Source organism: Haematobia irritans, chromosome 1 (genome assembly GCF_050003625.1).
Source record: "Haematobia irritans isolate KBUSLIRL chromosome 1, ASM5000362v1, whole genome shotgun sequence".
NCBI classification, from domain to species: Eukaryota; Metazoa; Arthropoda; class Insecta; order Diptera; family Muscidae; genus Haematobia; species Haematobia irritans.
In genome coordinates this window covers 26,448,540-26,468,238 of record NC_134397.1, presented here as the reverse complement: position 1 = coordinate 26,468,238, position 19,699 = coordinate 26,448,540, and the positions used below count along the sequence as shown (strand labels likewise).

The following is a 19,699-nucleotide window of genomic DNA, read 5'->3' as shown; positions in this document are numbered from 1 at the left end:
ACCATGACCCAGAATGTATACTTTATGGGGTCTTAGAGCAATATTTCGATGTGTTACAAACGGAATGACAACCACCACCACCTATGGTGGAGGTTATAAAAATTGGGGCCCATTCTCATAAAATAATTTGGAGTGTACGCAAATGGGCCCCAATATTATGTATCAAAATAATTATTAAACATTTTTTATACATCTTTCATGGGGCCCATATTCATAGCACCATAAACTGTAGTTACTCCCCAAATAACTTTTTAGGATCCTACTTCATTTAGGTTTTGGGGACAATTTTCATGGGGCCAAAGGCGATGAGTTAAAAAGGCGATTTGCGACTTTGGTATCGAACTGAACTGTTAGTTAAATTAAAATGAAATGTACTGGGATATATTTTATTCTAATTCTGATAATCAAAAAGTCGACTTTTCCAATATTAAACTTTTTCAACATTTGAAATGGTAGATTTTCGGCTGTGGTATAAGCAAGTGCCGTTGGTTAAGTTCAAAAAAAATTTGCTGGAATATACCTTCCAAATTCTTATAATCAAAATAGTCGACTTTACGATTTTTCAAAGCTTGGAAAACTCGACTTTTCTATTTTTTTTTACTTTTCGTTTCTCTGAATTTTTCCAAAAAGACGATTTTCCACTTATCGAACTTTTCTATAAATGCTCCATTTTGCTCAATTCACCAACAACAATAAGAAATTCGAAAATCAATTTATTGATTATATAAGGCCGATTTTTGTCCGACAGAAAATTCGATTTTCAGCGCTAGTATCATAAGCGTCAATGGAATGTTTAAGTTAAAAAGGAAAATGTGCTGGGATATAGTATCATTCAAATTCTAATTACAAGAAGAATATACGGTGGGACTAAAGAGAATTTGTGAAACGTCTGTCATTTGCGACAAAGTCAGGGTAGGTTAGGTAAAGTGCATGCCTGCTATGTAAGGTCGGTCCATTACGATATGACAGAGGGGAATTTACTTATTATTACTGTACTAGCTGACTCCTGGTTTAGCCCAATGACAAGGGATGTCCATATCGGCGAATCCTAACGACTTTATGGTAAAATCAATCAAAGAAGTTTTGTAACACTCAGAAATTTCACCAGTATTAGGTTTTAGAACGGGTACATGTGATTTTATTACCAAATACCCTGGTAGGTCCGCGAGCCTGTTGAGAGTTTTCTTCTATTTTTTGGGTGCAAATGTTCATTCAAAGTCTATTTTTGGCCATTATCTATTCTTTCATTTATGTAAAAAAAATAAACAAGAATTTTGCAAAAGTTTTGAGTCGTTTTTGAGATGTAAAATTTTAAGTAATTCAAAACAAAAAAAACAAAATTTCTGAAATTTTTAATTTTAAAATTTCAACAACACCAAAAGTTCAAATTCCCCGTCCCTCTGCATCGCATTTATTCTGTTCTGATCCATATATGAACAGATATAATATTTCGATAACAACAAAGGATTTTCCATAGTTGTATGGAATTCAGCTTATAACCATGGGTTGACTAAAATACAAGAGTAGCTTAACCAAGAGAGGAAAAGTATGTTGGTCAAATTTAATTGGGCAAAGCCCTTTACACTGCAAGATGATAGGATGGACGAACGGTTCGGTGTTCCACTTTGGGTATATTGAATTATCCGAATTTATACTGATAATTGGTTAAAAGTTTCGCAGCAAAAGTTTTGATGAGAAATTTAAAAATTTTTAATTTATATATTGTACGCTTATATGTATATATTTCATATAAAAATATATATAATTTTTTTTAACATTTTCTATAGATATTCAAACATTTAGAGACTATTAAAGAATAATTCTGGACAAAGAAAAAATGGATATCTAAATTACTTGTCTGCCAGACAATATCGCAATGGAATTTATGTATGTCTTGAGACATTTATCTCATTAGAAAACTGGAAATTATATGCTGAAAAAAAAACTTTCTAGGAATAATTACCCATCTCCCATAGATATGAAACAAAATTGAATCACGTTTTTATCAAGAATCTTCATAATTAGTAGACGACTGAAAATGCTTTGATCAGTTAATACTGCATGTAATTATTTTTCTTGATTTCAATGTAATTCGCTTCAATTTAAATGTCATTTAAAAACAGATTTTTTTGTGTTTATATTTTTTTTTTATCCGCAATAAGTTCTTTGAAAATATGCAAAGTTGTGCATTTTCACATGAATTCGTTTGATTATTAAAAAAAAAAAAACATTCATCACCATTCATTCCAATTTTGCTACAGGTGACATTTCTATCATTTCCGTATGACTTGTGGTGACATTGACATGTGTGACAGTTTGTGAAATAAGTGCAAGCTAAATTTGAAATCATTTGTGTTTTGATGCAAATCCATGGGGGGCGTTCAGTTGGAAAAAATAAATTTGAATTTCTTTGTTAATGTTTAACTTGTTGCTGTTTTCTGTGGTGCATAGCGAAATGTTCATATTTCGTGGAGTTTGAAACTCTGGGTGACCATGTGTTTTACAGAAATATCAACAATATTTTTTTAATTAAAAATTTAATTTAATTTGAAAATGGTTTCCAATAAAAAATTTACTAATTCCAATAATTTTTTAATCAAAACAATAATTACTGGTATAAATTAAATTTCTAATTGGATCTATGATTGAACCCATGATTATTCGTATTCATAACTATTACTCCACTGTGGCTTCCAGTTATTATACACATCACCATATGTGATGTTTGCTTTACCATTTGTACCACATCGAAATACCAGTTTCCGAAAGTCCATGAGAATCTAACGATGTCCGTCTGTCTGTTATAAGCAAGCTACAACTTTCAATACTGGAGGTAAAATTCAGTAATTTGGTAAAGATTTTTTTCTCTGCAAACAGGACAATTTCGAAGAAGGCCCAGGTTTTGATAAACCCTTATCTAAATCGATATCTGATTTGGTCAATTTTTATGCTATTTCCCAGACTTGGAAATCTAGAAGTTTGTTAGATCCGTAAATAGGTGTGCCGAATATGTACATATAAATTTCTCGAAAACTCAATAAAAATGGTTCTTATAGAATCAGATCTAACGTAGTGTCCATATGTACCCCTCGTTTGATAGCTAACAGAGTTATTTATATGCTAACGAAGAAAGCATTGTGATCGTAAGAAAATGAGCTTGCATTTAACCCATTGAAGTTCCAAAAAGTACAAGAGTTCACCGATGCCCAAAAAAGTCATATAAGGTCAATGTATAGTTTCGCATGCAATTTGATTTTCTCCTATACAAATTTAACTTACATTTCTATAGAAATAAATTTTTGAAAAAAAAAGATTGTATAGAAATAAAATTTTAACAAAATTTCCTATAGAAATAACATTTTGGAAACATTTATTATAGAAATAAAATTTTGACAGAATTTTCTAAAGAAAAAATTGTTCAACAAAATTTTCTATCGAAAAGAAATTTTGACAAAATATTCTATAAAAATAAAAATTTGACAAATTTTTCTATAGAAATAAAATTTTGACAAAATATTGTATAGAAATAACATTTGGCAAAATAAATATTTTGTTCGGTAGTTTGTTGGTAAAATTTTCTCCAAATTTTGCTAGATTATTTTTGGCTCGAGTGACAACCGTTAAAAGTGCATGGTTTGGAGTACCACAATCATAGTGGGAAAAATGCTTTGACAATTTGTCCAAACGCGCGCAAAAATATATAGAGCTTAATGGGGAATATTTTGAAAAACAATAAAGCGATTTTCAATGATTAATATTAGATTTTGTTCTCTAATACCAAACAATAAAAGGCAACCCTCGTAATGTAAACCAATCATGGTTGCCACAATTGGTAGAATTCTACTAGAAATGGTAGATTTTTTATTGTGTGGTAGATTGGTAGAGTTCTTGATGTTTTGTATGATTTTGCAAAATATTCCTCTCCAGCTAAGAGGTACTTTACAAATTAAGAAATAAAATTTTGATAAAATTTTCTATAGAAATAAAATTTTAACAACATTTTCTACAGAAATAAAATTTTGATAAAATTTTCTATAGAACTAAAATTTGAACAAAATTTTCTATAGAAATACAATTTTGAGAAAATTTTCTATAAAAATACAATTTTGACAAAATTTTCTTTGGAAATAAAATTTTGACAAAATTTTCTATGGAAATAAAATGTTGACAAAATTTTCTATAGAAATAACATTTTGACAAAATTTTCTATAGAAATAACATTTTGACAAAATTTTCTATAAAAATAAAATTTTGACAAAGTTTTCTATAGAAATGAAATTTTAACAAAATTTTCTATGGAAATAAAATTTTGACAATATTTTCTATAAAAATAAAATTTTGACAAAATTGCTATAGAAATAAAATGTAGTGTCCATATGTACCTCTCGTTTGATAGCTAACAGAGTTATTTACATGCTAACAAAAAAGCATTGTGCTCGTAAGAAAATGAGCTTGCATTCAATCCATTCAAGTTCCAAAAAGTACAAGAGTTCACCGATGCCCAAAAAAGTTATATAAGGTCAATGTATAGCTTCGCTTGCAATTTGATTTTCTCCTATAAAAATGTAACTTACATTTCTATAGAAATAAATTTAAAAAAAAAAAGATTGTATAGAAATAAAATTTTTTGGCTAGAGTGACAACCGTTAAAAGTGAATGGTTTGGAGTACCACAATCACAGTGGGAAAAGTGCTTCGACAATTTGTCCAAACGCACGCAAAAATATATAAAGCTTAATGGGGTATATTTTGAAAAACAATAAAGCGATTTTCAATGATTAATGATTAGCCCTCGTATTGTCCTCCCTCGTAATGTAAACCAATCACGGTTGTCGCAATTGGGAGAATTCTACTAAAATTGGTAGATTTTTTATTGTGTGGTAGATTGGTAGAATTCTTGATGTTTTGGTAGATTTTGCAAAATATTCCTCTCCAGCTAAGAGGTACTTTAGAAATTTTTATAGAAATAAAATTTTGACAAAATTTTCTATAGAAATAAAATTTTGACAAAATTTTCTATAGAAATAAAATTTTAACAAAATTTTCTATAAAAATAAAATTTTGACAAAATTTTCTATAGAAATAAAATCTTGACAAAATTTTCTATGGAAATAAAATTTTGACAAAATTTTCTATAGAAATAACATTTTGACAAAATTTTCTATAGAAATAACATTTTTTAGAAAATTTTCTATAGAAATAAATGTTTGTCAAAAATTTCTATAGAAATAAAATTTTGACAACATTTTTGATAGAAATAAAATTTTGACAAAACTTTCTGCAGAAATAAAATGTTGACTAAATTTTTTATAGAAATAAAATTTTGAAAAAATTATCTATAGAAATAAAATTTTGACAAAATTTTCTATAGAAATAAAATTTTAACAAAATTTTATATACAAATAAAATTTTGATAAAAGTTTCTATGAAAATAAAATTTTGACAAAAGTTTCTATAAAAATAAAATTTTGACAAAAGTTTCTATAAAAATAAATTTTTGACAAAATATTCTATGGAAATAAAATTTTAACAAATTTTTCTATAGAAATAACATTTTGACAAAATTTTCTATAGAAATAAAATGTTAACAAAATTGCTATATAAATAAAATTTTGACAAAATTTTCTATAGGAATAAAATTTTGAGAAAATTTTGTATGGAAATAAAATTTGTTAAAAAATTTCTATTAAAATAAAATGTTGACAAAATTTTCTATAAAAATAAAATTGTGACAAAATTTTCTATAGAAATAAAATTTTAACAAAATTTTCTGTACAAAATTGCTATAGAAATAAAATTTTAACAAAATTTTCTATAGGAGTAAAATTTTAACAAAATTTTCTATAGACATAAAATTTTGACAAAATTTTTAATAGAAGTAAAATTTTGACAAAATTTTAAGTAGAAATAAAATGTAGAGAAAATAAAATTTTGACAAAATTTTTTATAGAAATACAATTTTGACAAAAATTTCTATATAAATAAAATTTTAGTATAAATTTTTTATGGAAATAAAATTTTGACAAAATTTTCTATAGAAATAAAATTTTGGCAAAATTTTCTGTTACCACTACGTTGTACTCTATTTATTACATTCTACAGAAATAAAATTTGAGAAAATTTTCTATAGAAATAAAATTTTGACAAAATTTTCTATAGAAATAAAATTTTGACAAAATTATCTATAGAAATAAAATTTTTACATAATTTTATATAGAAATAAAGTTTTGATAAAAGTTTCTATAGAAGTACAATTTTGACAAAATTTCCTATAAAAATAAAATTTTGACAAAATTTTCTATAGAAATAAAATTTTGACAAAATTTTCTATAGAAATAAAATTTTAACAAAATTGCTATAGAAATAAAATTTTAACAACATTTTCTATAGGAGTAAAATTTTCTATTGAAATACAATTTGGTAAACAATTTCTATAAAAATAAAATTTTGACAAAATTTTCTATAGAAATAAAATTTTGACAAAATTTTCTATACCACTAACTGGTACTCTATTTATTACATTCTATAGAAATAAAATTTTGACAAAATTTTTTATAGAAATAAAATTTTGACAAAATTTTTTATAGAAATAAAATTTTGATAAAATTTGTTATAGAAATAAAATTTTGAGAAAATTTTAAATAGAAATAAAATTTTGACAAAATTTTTTTATAGAAATACAATTTTGACAAAAATTTCTATATAAATACAATTTTGGTATAAAATTTCTATAAAAATAAATTATTGATAAAGTTTTCTATAAAAATCAAATTTTGACAAAATTTTCTATAAAAATCAAATTTTGACAAAATTTTCTATAAAAATAAAATTTTGACCAAATTTTCTATAGAAATAAAATTTTGATCAAATTTTGAATAGGAGTAAAATTTTGACAAAATTTTCTATAAAAAAAATTTGGTTGATTATTTTCGGCTCGAGTTGCAACCGTGAAACCAATCCTTTCTCTGTATGCGGACTATAGGTTTATATTGATTATCGGCCAGGGCGAATTCAGGGCGGTCTTTACTCATATTAGTGTCCATAAAATATGACTCGGTTTGAATCATATCCATGATTAAGGAGACAGAAATTTAGGCTTAGTCGAACAGGTCATAGATCTTGTTTTGTTTAAAGTTCATCATAACAGGAGGAACATTTTTTTGTATCGCCAAACATCACAAAACACCAAAGCGAACATACACACAAGAAATTGTTGTGTGTGTGTGAAACATGTCATATTTTGCAATTAAATAACGCTATTGTTGTTGCATCTACAATTTTATTTAATTTACTCTTATTTCTTTGCTTTTCTCTTTTCCGATATGTCCTGCATTTTATTCACATTTCCACCATCAGCAGCACTATGAAAGCCACAACGTGGTTGTGTCCAGTCTTAACTTTGTTGTGTGCCACAAAACTCGTCTATACAGCACAAAGGGGCAGTTATGGCAGCTATCATCCGACACTGGAAGCTTTGGACAGCAGTGCGACACAGGTATGTAATACACGCAGTTGAAAGAACCATGTGAATAAATTAAATAAACTCCAAAGGCTAGATAAGAGTATTCATGTTAGACCAACCTCCTCTCCCCCGACCTTCGATTTCTCAATATTCCACAGATGGTGAGATTGAACAAACATTCATCGTCCTTTGGCAATACATGCAAGATTGTATAAATAATGAATGAATATTGTGGTTGTAGTGGTGGAAATGATCGAATACATTGTTCTTTTTACGAGGCAATTCAATTGTGTATGTGGGAGAGGTTGGGAAAATTTAGTTTGAAAATTGTGGCATGATGTGTTTAACACCAAGCAATTAATACTTGGGTATTTGAGTATAATCATAGTCTGGTATGGTTTTATTTGAGTTTTGGGAACGCACAAAGGGGCCCTGTGAAGTCTATGGTGAATAATATTGAAGGTTTTCTACCTAATGGGGTTCTATTTCGTATGTAATTTAAATTATTCGATGAAATGGAAAATATTTACATGATTACTTTCAAATAAAGCCAGTAGGAATTGAAATGAGGGCCACTATGTGGTACTCTATTTAATACATTCTACGAGTTAAGTTCATCCGTGATGATGTGATATGGATTTGTATGACACATTATATAGAATATATTAATATATAAAGCTAATACGCTTCAAGACCCCTCCATGTGCTTCCATATAATTATTAGTGCATATGTTTGCAACACCCAGAAGTAGACGAGATAGACATATGGTGTCTTTGGCAATAATGCTCAAGGCCGGTCCCTAAGTCGTTCTAGCCATGTCCTTTCGTCCGTCTCTCTGGGAACACATTTTTGTAATCAAAGTCTATGTAGAAATTTTAGTCAAATCGACTTCGAATTTGGTACAAGTATGTGTTTTGGGTCAGAATAGAACCCTATCTATTTTGGAATAAATCGGTTCAGTTTTAGATATATCTCCCATATATATCTTTAGCCCGATATCTACTAATATGGCCCCGGAAGCCAGAATTTCCGCGTGATATGCGTAAACTTTTGCACAAGGAGTGCAGCTGATAGTGTCGTAATGTGTACCAAATTTAGTTGAAATCGGTTCAGATTTAGATATAGCTCCCATATCGCCGCTGGTAAGTCGAAAACTTCTAAAAATGACTTAAAACATATCTATCGACCGATAAATCATAAATACACTTTTACGAAGTTTCCTACAAAATTGCTTCAGATTTAAGTGTTTCCCATATACTATATACCCTGCGCCACACTGATTGTGTTCCATCCCAGGTCATTAGCCGACTTCAATTTTAAGATTTTGTAGAAATTTTTTGAAAATTGTTTCCTTTAAAGCCCCCTCGTCATAGCAGGTTATCAAACCATCGACCGGTACTCACCATTTTCGACACACGTCTTTATGGTCCTAGAGTACCTCTAGATTTCAAATTTCAGGTAAATTCGATTAAAACTACGGATTCTAGGAGCCCAAGAAGTAAAATCGGGAGATCGGTCTATATGGGGGCTATATCAAAACATGGACCGATAATCACCATTTTCTGCACATCTCTTTATTATCCTAGAATACCTCTACATTTCCAATTTCAGGCAAATTGGATAAAAACTACGGATTCTAGAAGCCCAAAAAATAAAATCGGGATATCGGTATATAGGGGGGCTATATCAAAACATGGACCGGTACTCACCATTATCGACACACGTTTTTATGGTCCTAGAATACCTCTAGATTTCCAATTTTAGGCAAATTGGGTAAAAACTACGGATTCTTGAAGCCCAAGAAGTAAAATCGGGAAAGCGGTGTATATGGGGGCTATATCAAACCATCGACCGGTACTCACCATTTTCGGCACATCTCTTTACCTTATTAGAATACCTCTAGATTTCCAATTTCGGGCAAATTGGGTAAAAACTACGGATTCTAGAAGCCCAAGAAGTAAAATCGGGAGATCGGTCTATATGGGGGCTATACCAAAACATGGACCGATAGGCACCAATTTCGGTACACTTTTTGATGGTCCTAAAATACCTCTAGATTTCCAATTTCAGGCAATTTGGATAAAAACTACAGTTTTTATAAGCCCTAGACCCCAAATCGGGAGGTCGGTTTATATGGGACTATATCAAAACTTGGACCGATATAGCCCATCTTTGGACTTGACCTGCCTGCAAACAAAAGACGAATCTGTGCCAAATTTCAGGACGATAGCGCCATTATTGAAGGCTGTAGCGTGATTACAACAGACAGACAGACGGACATGCTTAACACACGCAGAGAAGAAACATGATTGTCACAATCATAATCGAAGAGCAAAATAATATGATAGGAGCTATTTTTGCGGCGACCATGTAACATTTTAACCTGCAACCATGTTGGCTCAGTGAACATGGTTCTAAGAAAAATGTAATTGTCCTCATCTAAAATGTTATTATATTGATAAAAAGAATTTTGTTTGAATGAAAAGACAATGGTCACGATTTAAAATGTTATGGTATTCATTAAAAATGTTTTTCTCCTAGTTAAAAGAACATGGTCACAACCTAAAATGTTTTGATCTTTATGAAAAAACTTTTTTCATCGTCGAAAAAAGGACGCCACTTGAGAAAAGAAAACACAAAATTAACTTTATTTGTTTGTTTTTATTTATTTATAAACTAATTCATTGTTTATTTGTCGTTCAAGCAAACATCATATATTTTTACACACTCTATTTTATTTCAATTTCAACAATAAGTAATTATTCCATATTTACATCGTGCGCATCAAATGTACAAACGCAGACATCATGTAACTGCAAATAAAAATAAATGATACCATATAGCAAAATGCAGAACAAAAAACAGGTACATTTTTTGAATTATACTTTCCTTTTTTGTGTTCACATAAAACCACGTGCCACTTCTGAATAAATAAATTAACACAAAACACAGTAAATCCGTATTCTCCGTCCTTTCCAAGAAACAATCAACACACGACTGACGCGCAAAATGAAAATCGTGTGTACCTGATCAATGTTTTTATAAAATTCTGTTCGCTGCAAACAAGTTAAAAAATTAAATGGTCACGAAAAAAATGTAAATGGTCTTTATGGCCATGTAATGGTTCTAGACATATCTATACTTAACCTATAAAAATACTTTTTTCCCTGTAAAAAAGTAAAAAAATTGAATGGTCAGATACATGATTTTCCCGACCATTTAATGGTCTCAAATTCTATCATTTAAATGATAGAACATGTTTGCGGTATTTGAGAACCATTCAAATGCTTATTGCCACCATAAATTTTTCTCCGCTCGAAAACTATTTTTACAAAGACAAAATACATGGTTTTCGCGGCAATTATATGCTCTAGCTAACCATTAAATGGATGCGGCAACCATGTCCAAACATGGTTTTTCTGTGCGTGCAGGTTGGCTGATAAGTCCCCGGTCTAACAAAGAAAAACACATTTTTTTTGTCAAAATTCGTTTTTATTATTCAACATAGTTCCCTTCAAGAGCGATACGACGATTATAACGACCTTCCAATTTTTTGATACCATTTTGGTAGTACTCCTTCGGTTTTGCCTCAATATAGGCCTCAGTTTCGGCGATCACCTCTTCATTGCAGCCAAATTTTTTCCCTGCGAGCATCCTTTTGAGGATGCTCGCATTCTCCAGATCTGGAGAATACGGTGGGTGGGGAAGCAATTCGAAGCCCAATTCATGAATTTTTGCCATCGTTTTCAATGACTTGTGGCACGGTGCGTTGTCTTGGTGGAACAACACATTTTTTTTCTTCTTCATATGGGGCCGTTTTTCCGCGATTTCGACCTTCAAACGCTCCAATAACGGCATATAATAGTCACTGTTGATGGTTTTTCTCTTCTCAAGATAATCGATAAAAATTATTCCATGCGCATTCCAAAAAAACAGAGGCCATTACTTTGCCAGCGGACTTTTGAGTCTCTCCACGCTTCGGAGACGGTTCACCGATCGCTGTCCACTTAGCCGACTGTGGATTGGACTCAGGAGTGTAGTGATGGAGCCATGTTTCATCCATTGTCACATATCGACGGAAAAACTCGGGTGTATTACGAGTTAACAGCTGCAAACACCGCTCAGAATCATCAACACGTTGTTGTTTTTGGTCAAATGTGAGCTCGCGTGGCACCCATTTTGCACAGAGCTTCCGCATATCCAAATATTGATGAATGATATGACCAACACGTTCCTTTGATATCCTTAAGGCCTCTGCTATCTCGATCAACTTCATTTTACGGTCATACAAAATCATTTTGTGGATTTTTTTGATGTTTTCGTCGGTAACCACCTCTTTCGGGCGTCCACTGCGTTCATCGTCCTCCGAGCTCATTGCATACCAATCAATTATTGTTGATTTCCCTGGGGCAGAGTGCGGAAACTCATTATCAAGCCAAGTTTTTGCTTCCACCGTATTTTTACCCTTCAGAAAACAGTATTTTATCAAAACACGAAATTCCTTTTTTTCTATTTTTTTCATAATAACAAAAGTTGCATCACAAAGACGCTCTCACAAACTAATTGACTTAATACTATCGACGCCATCTATGTGTCAGACCGGGGATTTATCAGCCAATCTGTTATATCGTCTTAGAATTTCTCCATGATCAAGAATATATATACTTTATATAGTCGGAAATCGATATTTCGATGTGTTACAAACGGAATGACAAACTTATTATACCCCCATCACCATTCTATGGTGGTGGGTATAAAAAAAAATAAATTGGAAGATCGGTATATATAAGGGCTGTAAAATAATTTTTCTTTAAAATAAAATAAACTATAAACAAAAGTTAACTTTAGTGTCTGTATAACAACGGATTTTTTTTCTGTGTAGTGTTTGAAAAGTACCTTATTTTACTTCTAAAAATACCATCATTCCATATGTAGGAAAAATTACAATGATAATTTCCATATATGTCAAATGCCTATAAACTACATCTTTCTTTACATTATGGCAATTTTTCAAGAGATTAAGTTCTCGTTTTTTCTCTTCCTCCCTCACACACACATACATTCTGCTGCAATTCCATTTGATCCTGAGTCGGTAATTTAGATTTTCTTTAAACAATATAATTGGATTATGCCTAGATTATACTGCTATACTATCTGTCATACACTACATGTATACAACGAAATATCCACTTTGCATTTGAGTTTGTGATGTGATAAGTATGAGTGTAGTGAGTGAGTGAGTAATTGATGTAATTAAAAACTTGATAGTATTGACATTTATCAAGGACTCCTATGTTTATTGAAGTTCTGTCAGTGATGATATGTAGACTACATTACATTATGAGACTATAAGTGGATGTTGAAATATGAGTTGTAGGTGGTATGTTTGTGTTATTGTGTTTGTGATGATGTTGATGGTGATGCTAATAAGAGAGTGAGAGAGAGAGAGAGAGTGTTAATGATGAAAGGAAACAAATGGCATTACACTAAGGCACGTTTCAAATAAATCACTTGACACCTAAAGAACAACAGATAAGTGATGATGGCTGGTCATGAATTCATAAGTGAAAACGATTGAATAAATTAACCCAGTAAACACGATAAATAAAAAAAACAGAAAATTCAAAAAAATATATAAAAATGGAAAAAATAATAAATTAACACAGTATATAAATTTAAAGGTTGGTTGGATTAAAAAAAAAACAGTAAATTTTAAAATTTTATTTAATAACACACCGTCAGTATATAACTTTAATGTGAATATATCAGTAACACCGTTCCTATACCCCAGATGGGAACCTAACCTAACCTAACGATTCTTTTATCTACCCTTATTTCGAATTCACAATTTTGTTTGCTAGGATATTTTTCTCTCCATTACATTGGGTTACTATGACGACGGTGTGAATTGAATTTGTTAAGTGAAAGTTTGTAACATCCCTAGTCGTTTAACTTCATTAGTTTCACATTAAGGAAATTTCTAGGTTTTCTGTTTTCTTGTATCTCATAGAAAACCAGGGGAAAAGTTTATTCAGCAGGTGTTGAATCATAAAATTGATGGTATGCTTTTTGCATAGCATATGTGGATGGAGAAATCTTTGAAATAAAAGTTCACAATTTTTTTTGGGTAAAAAGAATCGTAGAACAGACAAATCGTTTTTCATTTTATTAAATTTCAAACGAGTTTCCCATGATGATGAGATGAACATTTTGTGGTACACAATTTTTTATAGAAATTAAATTTTAACAAGATTTTCTATAGAAATAAAATTTTAACAAAATTTTCAATAGAAATGAAATTTTGACAAAATTTTCTATAGAAATAAAATTTGAACAAAATTTTCTATAGAAATAAAATTTTGACAAAATTTTCTATAGAAATAAAATTTGAATACAATTTTCTATAGAAATAAAATTTGAACACAATTTTCTATAGAAATAAAATTTTGACAAATTATTCTATACAAATAAAATTTTGACAAATTTTTCTATAGAAATAAAATTTTGAAATATTTTCTATAGAAATAAGATTTTGAAATATTTTCTATAGATATGAAATTTTGACCAATTTTTCTATAGAAATAAAATTTTGAAAAATTTTGTAAAGAAATAAAATTTTGACAAAATTTTCTATAGAAATAAAATTTTAACAAAATTTTCTATAGAAATAAAACGTTGACAATTTTTTTATAGAAATACAATTTTGACAGAATTTCCATTGGAAATAAAATTTGTACAATATTCTCTACAGAAATAAAATTTTGACAATATTTTCTATAGACATAACATTTTAACAAAATTTTCTATAGCAGTAAAATTTGGACAAAATTTTCTATAGAAATAAAATTTTGACAACATTTTCTATAGAAATAAAATTTGGACAAAATTTTCTATAGAAATCAAATTTGGACAAAATTTTTTATAGAAATAAAATTTTGAAAATTTTTCTATTGATATAAAATTTTGAAAAATTTTCTATAGAAATAAAATGTTGACAAATTTTTCTATAGAAATAAAATTTTCTATAGAAATAAAATTTTGGCCAATTTTTCTATAGAAATAAAATTTTGACAAATTTTTCTATAGAAATAAAATTTTGAAAAAGTTTGTATCGAAATAAAATTTTGAAAAATTTTGTATAGAAATACAATTTTACAAAATTTTCTATAGAAATAAAATTTTGACAACATTTTCTATAGAAATAAAATTTTGAAATATTTTCTATAGAAATAAAATTTTGAAATATTTTCTATAGATATAAAATTTTGACCAATTTTTCTATAGATATAAAATGTCGACTAATTTTTCTATAGAAATAAAATTTTGAAAAATTTTGTATAGAAATAAAATTTTGACAAAATTTTCTATAAAAATATAATTTTTAAAAAATTTCTATAGAAATATAGTTTTGAAAAATATTTATATAGAAATAAATAAAAAATAATTAAGATAATAAAATTTTCACGAAATTTTCTATAGAAATAAAATTTAGATAAAATTTTGACACAATTTTCTATAGAAAGAAAATTTGGAAAAAATATTCTATAGAAATAAAATTTTGACAAAATTTTCTATAGAAATAAAATTTTAACAGAATTGTCTATAGAAATAAAACGTTGACAATTTTGTTATAGAAATAAAATTTTGACAAAATTTCCATTGGAAGTAAAATTTTTACAACAAATAAAATTTTGACAAAATTTTCTATAGAAATAAAATTTTAACAGAATTGTCTATAGAAATAAAACGTTGACAATTTTGTTATAGAAATAAAATTTTGACAAAATTTCCATTGGAAGTAAAATTTTTACAACAAATAAAATTTTGACAAAATTTTCTATAGAAATAAAATTGTAACATAATTGTCTATAGAAATAAAACGTTGACAATTTTTGTATAGAAATAAAATTTTGACAAAATTTCCATTGGAAGTAAAATTTTTACAACATTTTCTACAGAAAAAAAAATTTGACAAAATTTTCTATAGACATTAAATTTTAACAAAATTTTCTATAGCAGTAAAATTAGGACAAAATTTTCAATAGAAATACATTTTTGACAAATTTTTCTATAGAAATAGAATTTTGAAAAATTTTCTATAGAAATAAAATTTGGACAACATTTTCTACAGAAATAAAATTATGACAAAATTTTCTATAGAAATAAAATTTTGACAGAATTTCCTATAGAATACAAATTTGGACAAAATTTTCTATGGAAATAGAATTTTGAAAAATTTTCTATAGAAATAAAATTTTGACAAAATTTTCTATAGAAATAGAAATCAAATTTTGAAAATTTTTCTATAGAAATAAAATTTAGACAAACTTTTCTAAAGAAATAGAATTTTGAAAAATTTTCTATAGCAGAAAAATTTGGACAAAATTTTTTATAGAAATAAAATTTTGACAAATTTTTCTATAGAAATAGAATTTTGAAAAATTTTCTATAGAAATAACATTTTGACAAAATTTTCTATAGAAATAGAATTGTGAAAAATTTTTCTATTGAAATAAAATTTTGAACATTTTTCTATAGAAATAAAATTTTGACAAACTTTTTTTTAGAAATAGAATTTTGAAAAATTTTCTGCAGAAATAAAATTTGGACAACATTTTCTACAGAAATAAAGTTATGACAAAATTTTCTATAGAAATACAATTTTGACAAAATTTTCTATAGAAATACAATTTTCACAAAATTTTCTATAGAAATAAAATGTTGACAAAATTTTCTATAGAAATAAAATTTGAACAAAATTTTCTATAGAAATAGAAATTTGAAAATTTTTTCTATAGAAATAAAATTTTGACAAAATTTTCTATAGAAATAAAAAAAAATTGACAAAATTTTCTATAGAAATAAAATTTGGACAAAGTTTTCTATAGAAATAAAATTTTGACAAAAATTGCTATAGAAATAAAATTTTGAAAAATGTTTATATAGAAATAAAATTTTTAAAAATTTTCTATAGAAATAAAACGTTTAAAATTTTTCTATTTTGAAAAATTTTCTGTAGAAATAAAATGTTGACAAAATTTTCTGTAGAAATAAAAATTTGACAAAATTTTCTATAGAAATATAATTTTGACAAAATTTTCTATAGAAATAAATTTTGCAAGATAATACTTTTTCATAAGGTAATTCTTTAGTAAAATTTTTGTAGATTATTTTTGGCTCAAGTGGCAACCGTGTTTGCGGAACTTGTTAGATAAGCAAATTTCATCCGATCGGGTTGATATGTGGTATGTTGTGTTAATGTCTGGCCACTTACTACCGAGCCCAACACTTTACTTTATGATCCTTCTGGATAAGCAAATTTCATTTGATCGTCCAAAAATTTGGTACTAATCACACAAAAATTGGTCCATATCGGTTATTGGTCCATATCGTAAACATTGGTTCATGTCGGTTCGTAATTATTTATAGACTCTCTATATATACCAGTCAAGAACTGAACTATATAGGTATTTAATCTGCCTTTTTTGTCTAACATATACCCCGTATGGACTTACAATTTAGAAGACGATGTTAAGAAATTTAAAGAAACCCAAGTAATTCGATTGTGAATGACAGGCTTTAGTAGAAGTTTCTACGCGATTCATGGTGGCCGAACTTACGGCCGTATATACGTGTTTTCTGTTTCCAATTTTATTCTTCAAAAACAAAAACGGTCCGAAATAACATCGAAGTAGTTTAGATTTCTTTTACTTACATACCTTTGGCATGAATTATGACCTTCCTTCTTTTTGCCGAGTTGGTGCTTTGTTCAAAACAATTTTAGTCATCACTTGTTGCACAGTTTTGCAAGACTTCAGTTTATGCTTAAGATAAATCTCAAATAAATTTAAATCATCAATCGTTAAAACATTTTTAAACATCTTTTTATTTTTAAAGAGCTTTGTATTGGCATTTAAGGATAAAAAAAAAAAACTTTATGTCAAGGAAAAACATCTTCAGCGACTAGTAATTCACAAAATTGTCTCATTTGTCTGGGTTCCCGGAATGTTTTTTATTTGGCTGTTCTTCTTGCTGATTTGCAAATCAATCATGAATGAAAGCAAAGTTTTAATCTCTGACTGACATTATCTTCGGGAATAATGCAGAGGGGTCGGGGGAGGACATTTGGCATTTTACACGTTCCACATGTATCCATTATCATGACAACCTGTCACCCAGAAAACAATGAAAATTCCCAGGTGCTTTTTCAGCTGCAGAGATTTTTATGTTCCACACAGGCATTTAATTGTTCCACAAATAAATTTGGCAATAGCACGCATCACATGCTATTGTTGGAATAAAACATATTTTGGTAATAATGCGGTTATTGTTTAATGTTAAAAGTAATATTTTGTTTTTGGGACAATGGTCTTTGTATTTTTATACCCTCCATCATAGGATGGGGGTATATTAACTTTGTCATTCCGTTTGTAACACATCGAAATATTGCTCTAAGACCCCATAAAGTATATATATTCTGGGTCGTGGTGAAATTCTGAGTCGATCTAAGCATGTCCGTCCGTCCGTCCGTCCGTCCGTCCGTCCGTCCGTCCGTCCGTCCGTCCGTCCGTCCGTCCGTCTGTTGAAATCACGATAACTTCCGAACAAAACAAGCTATCGACTTGAAACTTGGCACAAGTAGTTGTTATCGATGTAGGTCGGATGGTATTGAAAATGGGCCATATCGGTCCACTTTTACGTATAGCCCCCATATAAAGGGACCCTCAGATTTGGCTTGTGGAGCCTCTAACAGAAGCATATTTCATCCGATCCGGCTGAAATTTGGTATATGGTGTTGGTATATGGTCTCTAACAACCATGCAAAAATTGGTCCACATCGGTCCATAATTATATATAGCCCCCATATAAACCGATCCCCAGATTTGGCTTGCGGAGCCTAAAAGAGAAGCGAATTTCATCCGATCCGGCTGAAATTTGGTACATGGTATTGGTATATGGTCTCTAACAACCGTGCAAAAATTGGTTCACATCGGTCCATAATTATATATAGCCCCCATATAAACCGATCCCCAGATTTTGCTTGCCGAGCCTCAAAGTGAAGAAAATTTCATCCGATCCGGCTGAAATTTGGTACATGATGTTGGTATATGGTCTCTAACAACCATGCAAAAATTGGTCCACATCGGTCCATAATTATATATAGCCCCCATATAAACCGATCTCCAGATTTGGCTTGCGGAGCCTCAAAGAGAAACAAATTTCATCCGATCCGGCTGAAATTTGGTACATGATGTTGGTATATGGTCTCTAACAACCATGCAAAAATTGGTCCACATCGGTCCATAATTATATATAGACCCCATATAAACCGATCCCCAGATTTGGCTTGCGAAGCCTCAAACAGAAGCAAATTTCATCCGATCCGGCTGAAATTTGGTACATGGTATTGATATATGGTCTCTAACAACCGTGCAAAAATTGGTCCACATCGGTCCATAATTATATATAGCGCCCATATAAACCGATCCCCAAATTTGGGTTGCGGAGCTTCAAAGAGAAGCAAATTTCATCCGATCCACCTGAAATTTGGTACATGATATTGGTATATGGTCTCTAACAACCATGCAAAAATTGGTCCATATCGGTTCATTATTATATATAGCCCCCATATAAACCGATCCCCAGATTTGGCTTGCGAAGTCTCCAAGAGAAGCAAATTTCATCCAATCCGGTTGTAATTTGGAACATGGTGTTAGTATATGATCTTTAACAACCGTGGCAGAATTGGACCATATCGGTCCATAATTATATATAGCCCCCATATAAAACGTTCTCCAGATTTGACCTCCGGAGCCTCTTGGAGGAGCAAAATTCATCCTTTCCGGTTCAAATTCGAAACGTGGTGTTAGTATATGGTCGCTAGCAACCATACCAAAATTGGTCCAATCACACAAAAATTGGTCCATAATCATGGTTGCCACTAGAGCCAAAAATAATCTACCAAAATTTTATTTCTATAGAAAATTTTGTTCAAATTTTATTCGGTTCATAATCATGGTTGCCACTCGTGCCAAAAATAAACTACCAAGATTTTATTTCTATAGAAAATTTTGTCAGAAGTTTATTTCTATAGAAAATTTTGTTAAAATTTTAATTCTGTAAACATTTTTGTCAAAATTTTCTTTCTATAGAAAATTTTGTCAAAATTTTTATTTCTATAGAAAATTTTGTGAAAATTTTATTTCTATAAAGAAAGAAAGGTTTGTCAAAATTTTA

The 19,699-nt window shown here is 29.3% G+C and overlaps 1 protein-coding gene across 2 annotated transcripts in view; it reads left to right on the top strand.

Annotated features, from left to right (window-relative positions):
- The window catches only part of Dh44 (corticotropin-releasing diuretic hormone 44), a 123,941-nt gene that overhangs the window by 67,496 nt on the left and 36,746 nt on the right, over positions 1 to 19,699 (top strand). Inside the window, exon 2 of one of the 2 annotated variants that reach the window (XM_075309428.1) lies at positions 7,359 to 7,494. In XM_075309428.1, the coding sequence (XP_075165543.1) occupies positions 7,363 to 7,494 (132 nt within the window). In that variant the 5' untranslated portion in view covers positions 7,359 to 7,362. Of the gene's footprint in view, positions 1 to 7,355; positions 7,495 to 19,699 lie in introns of both variants that reach the window. The other variant, XM_075309423.1, reaches the window with a different exon arrangement.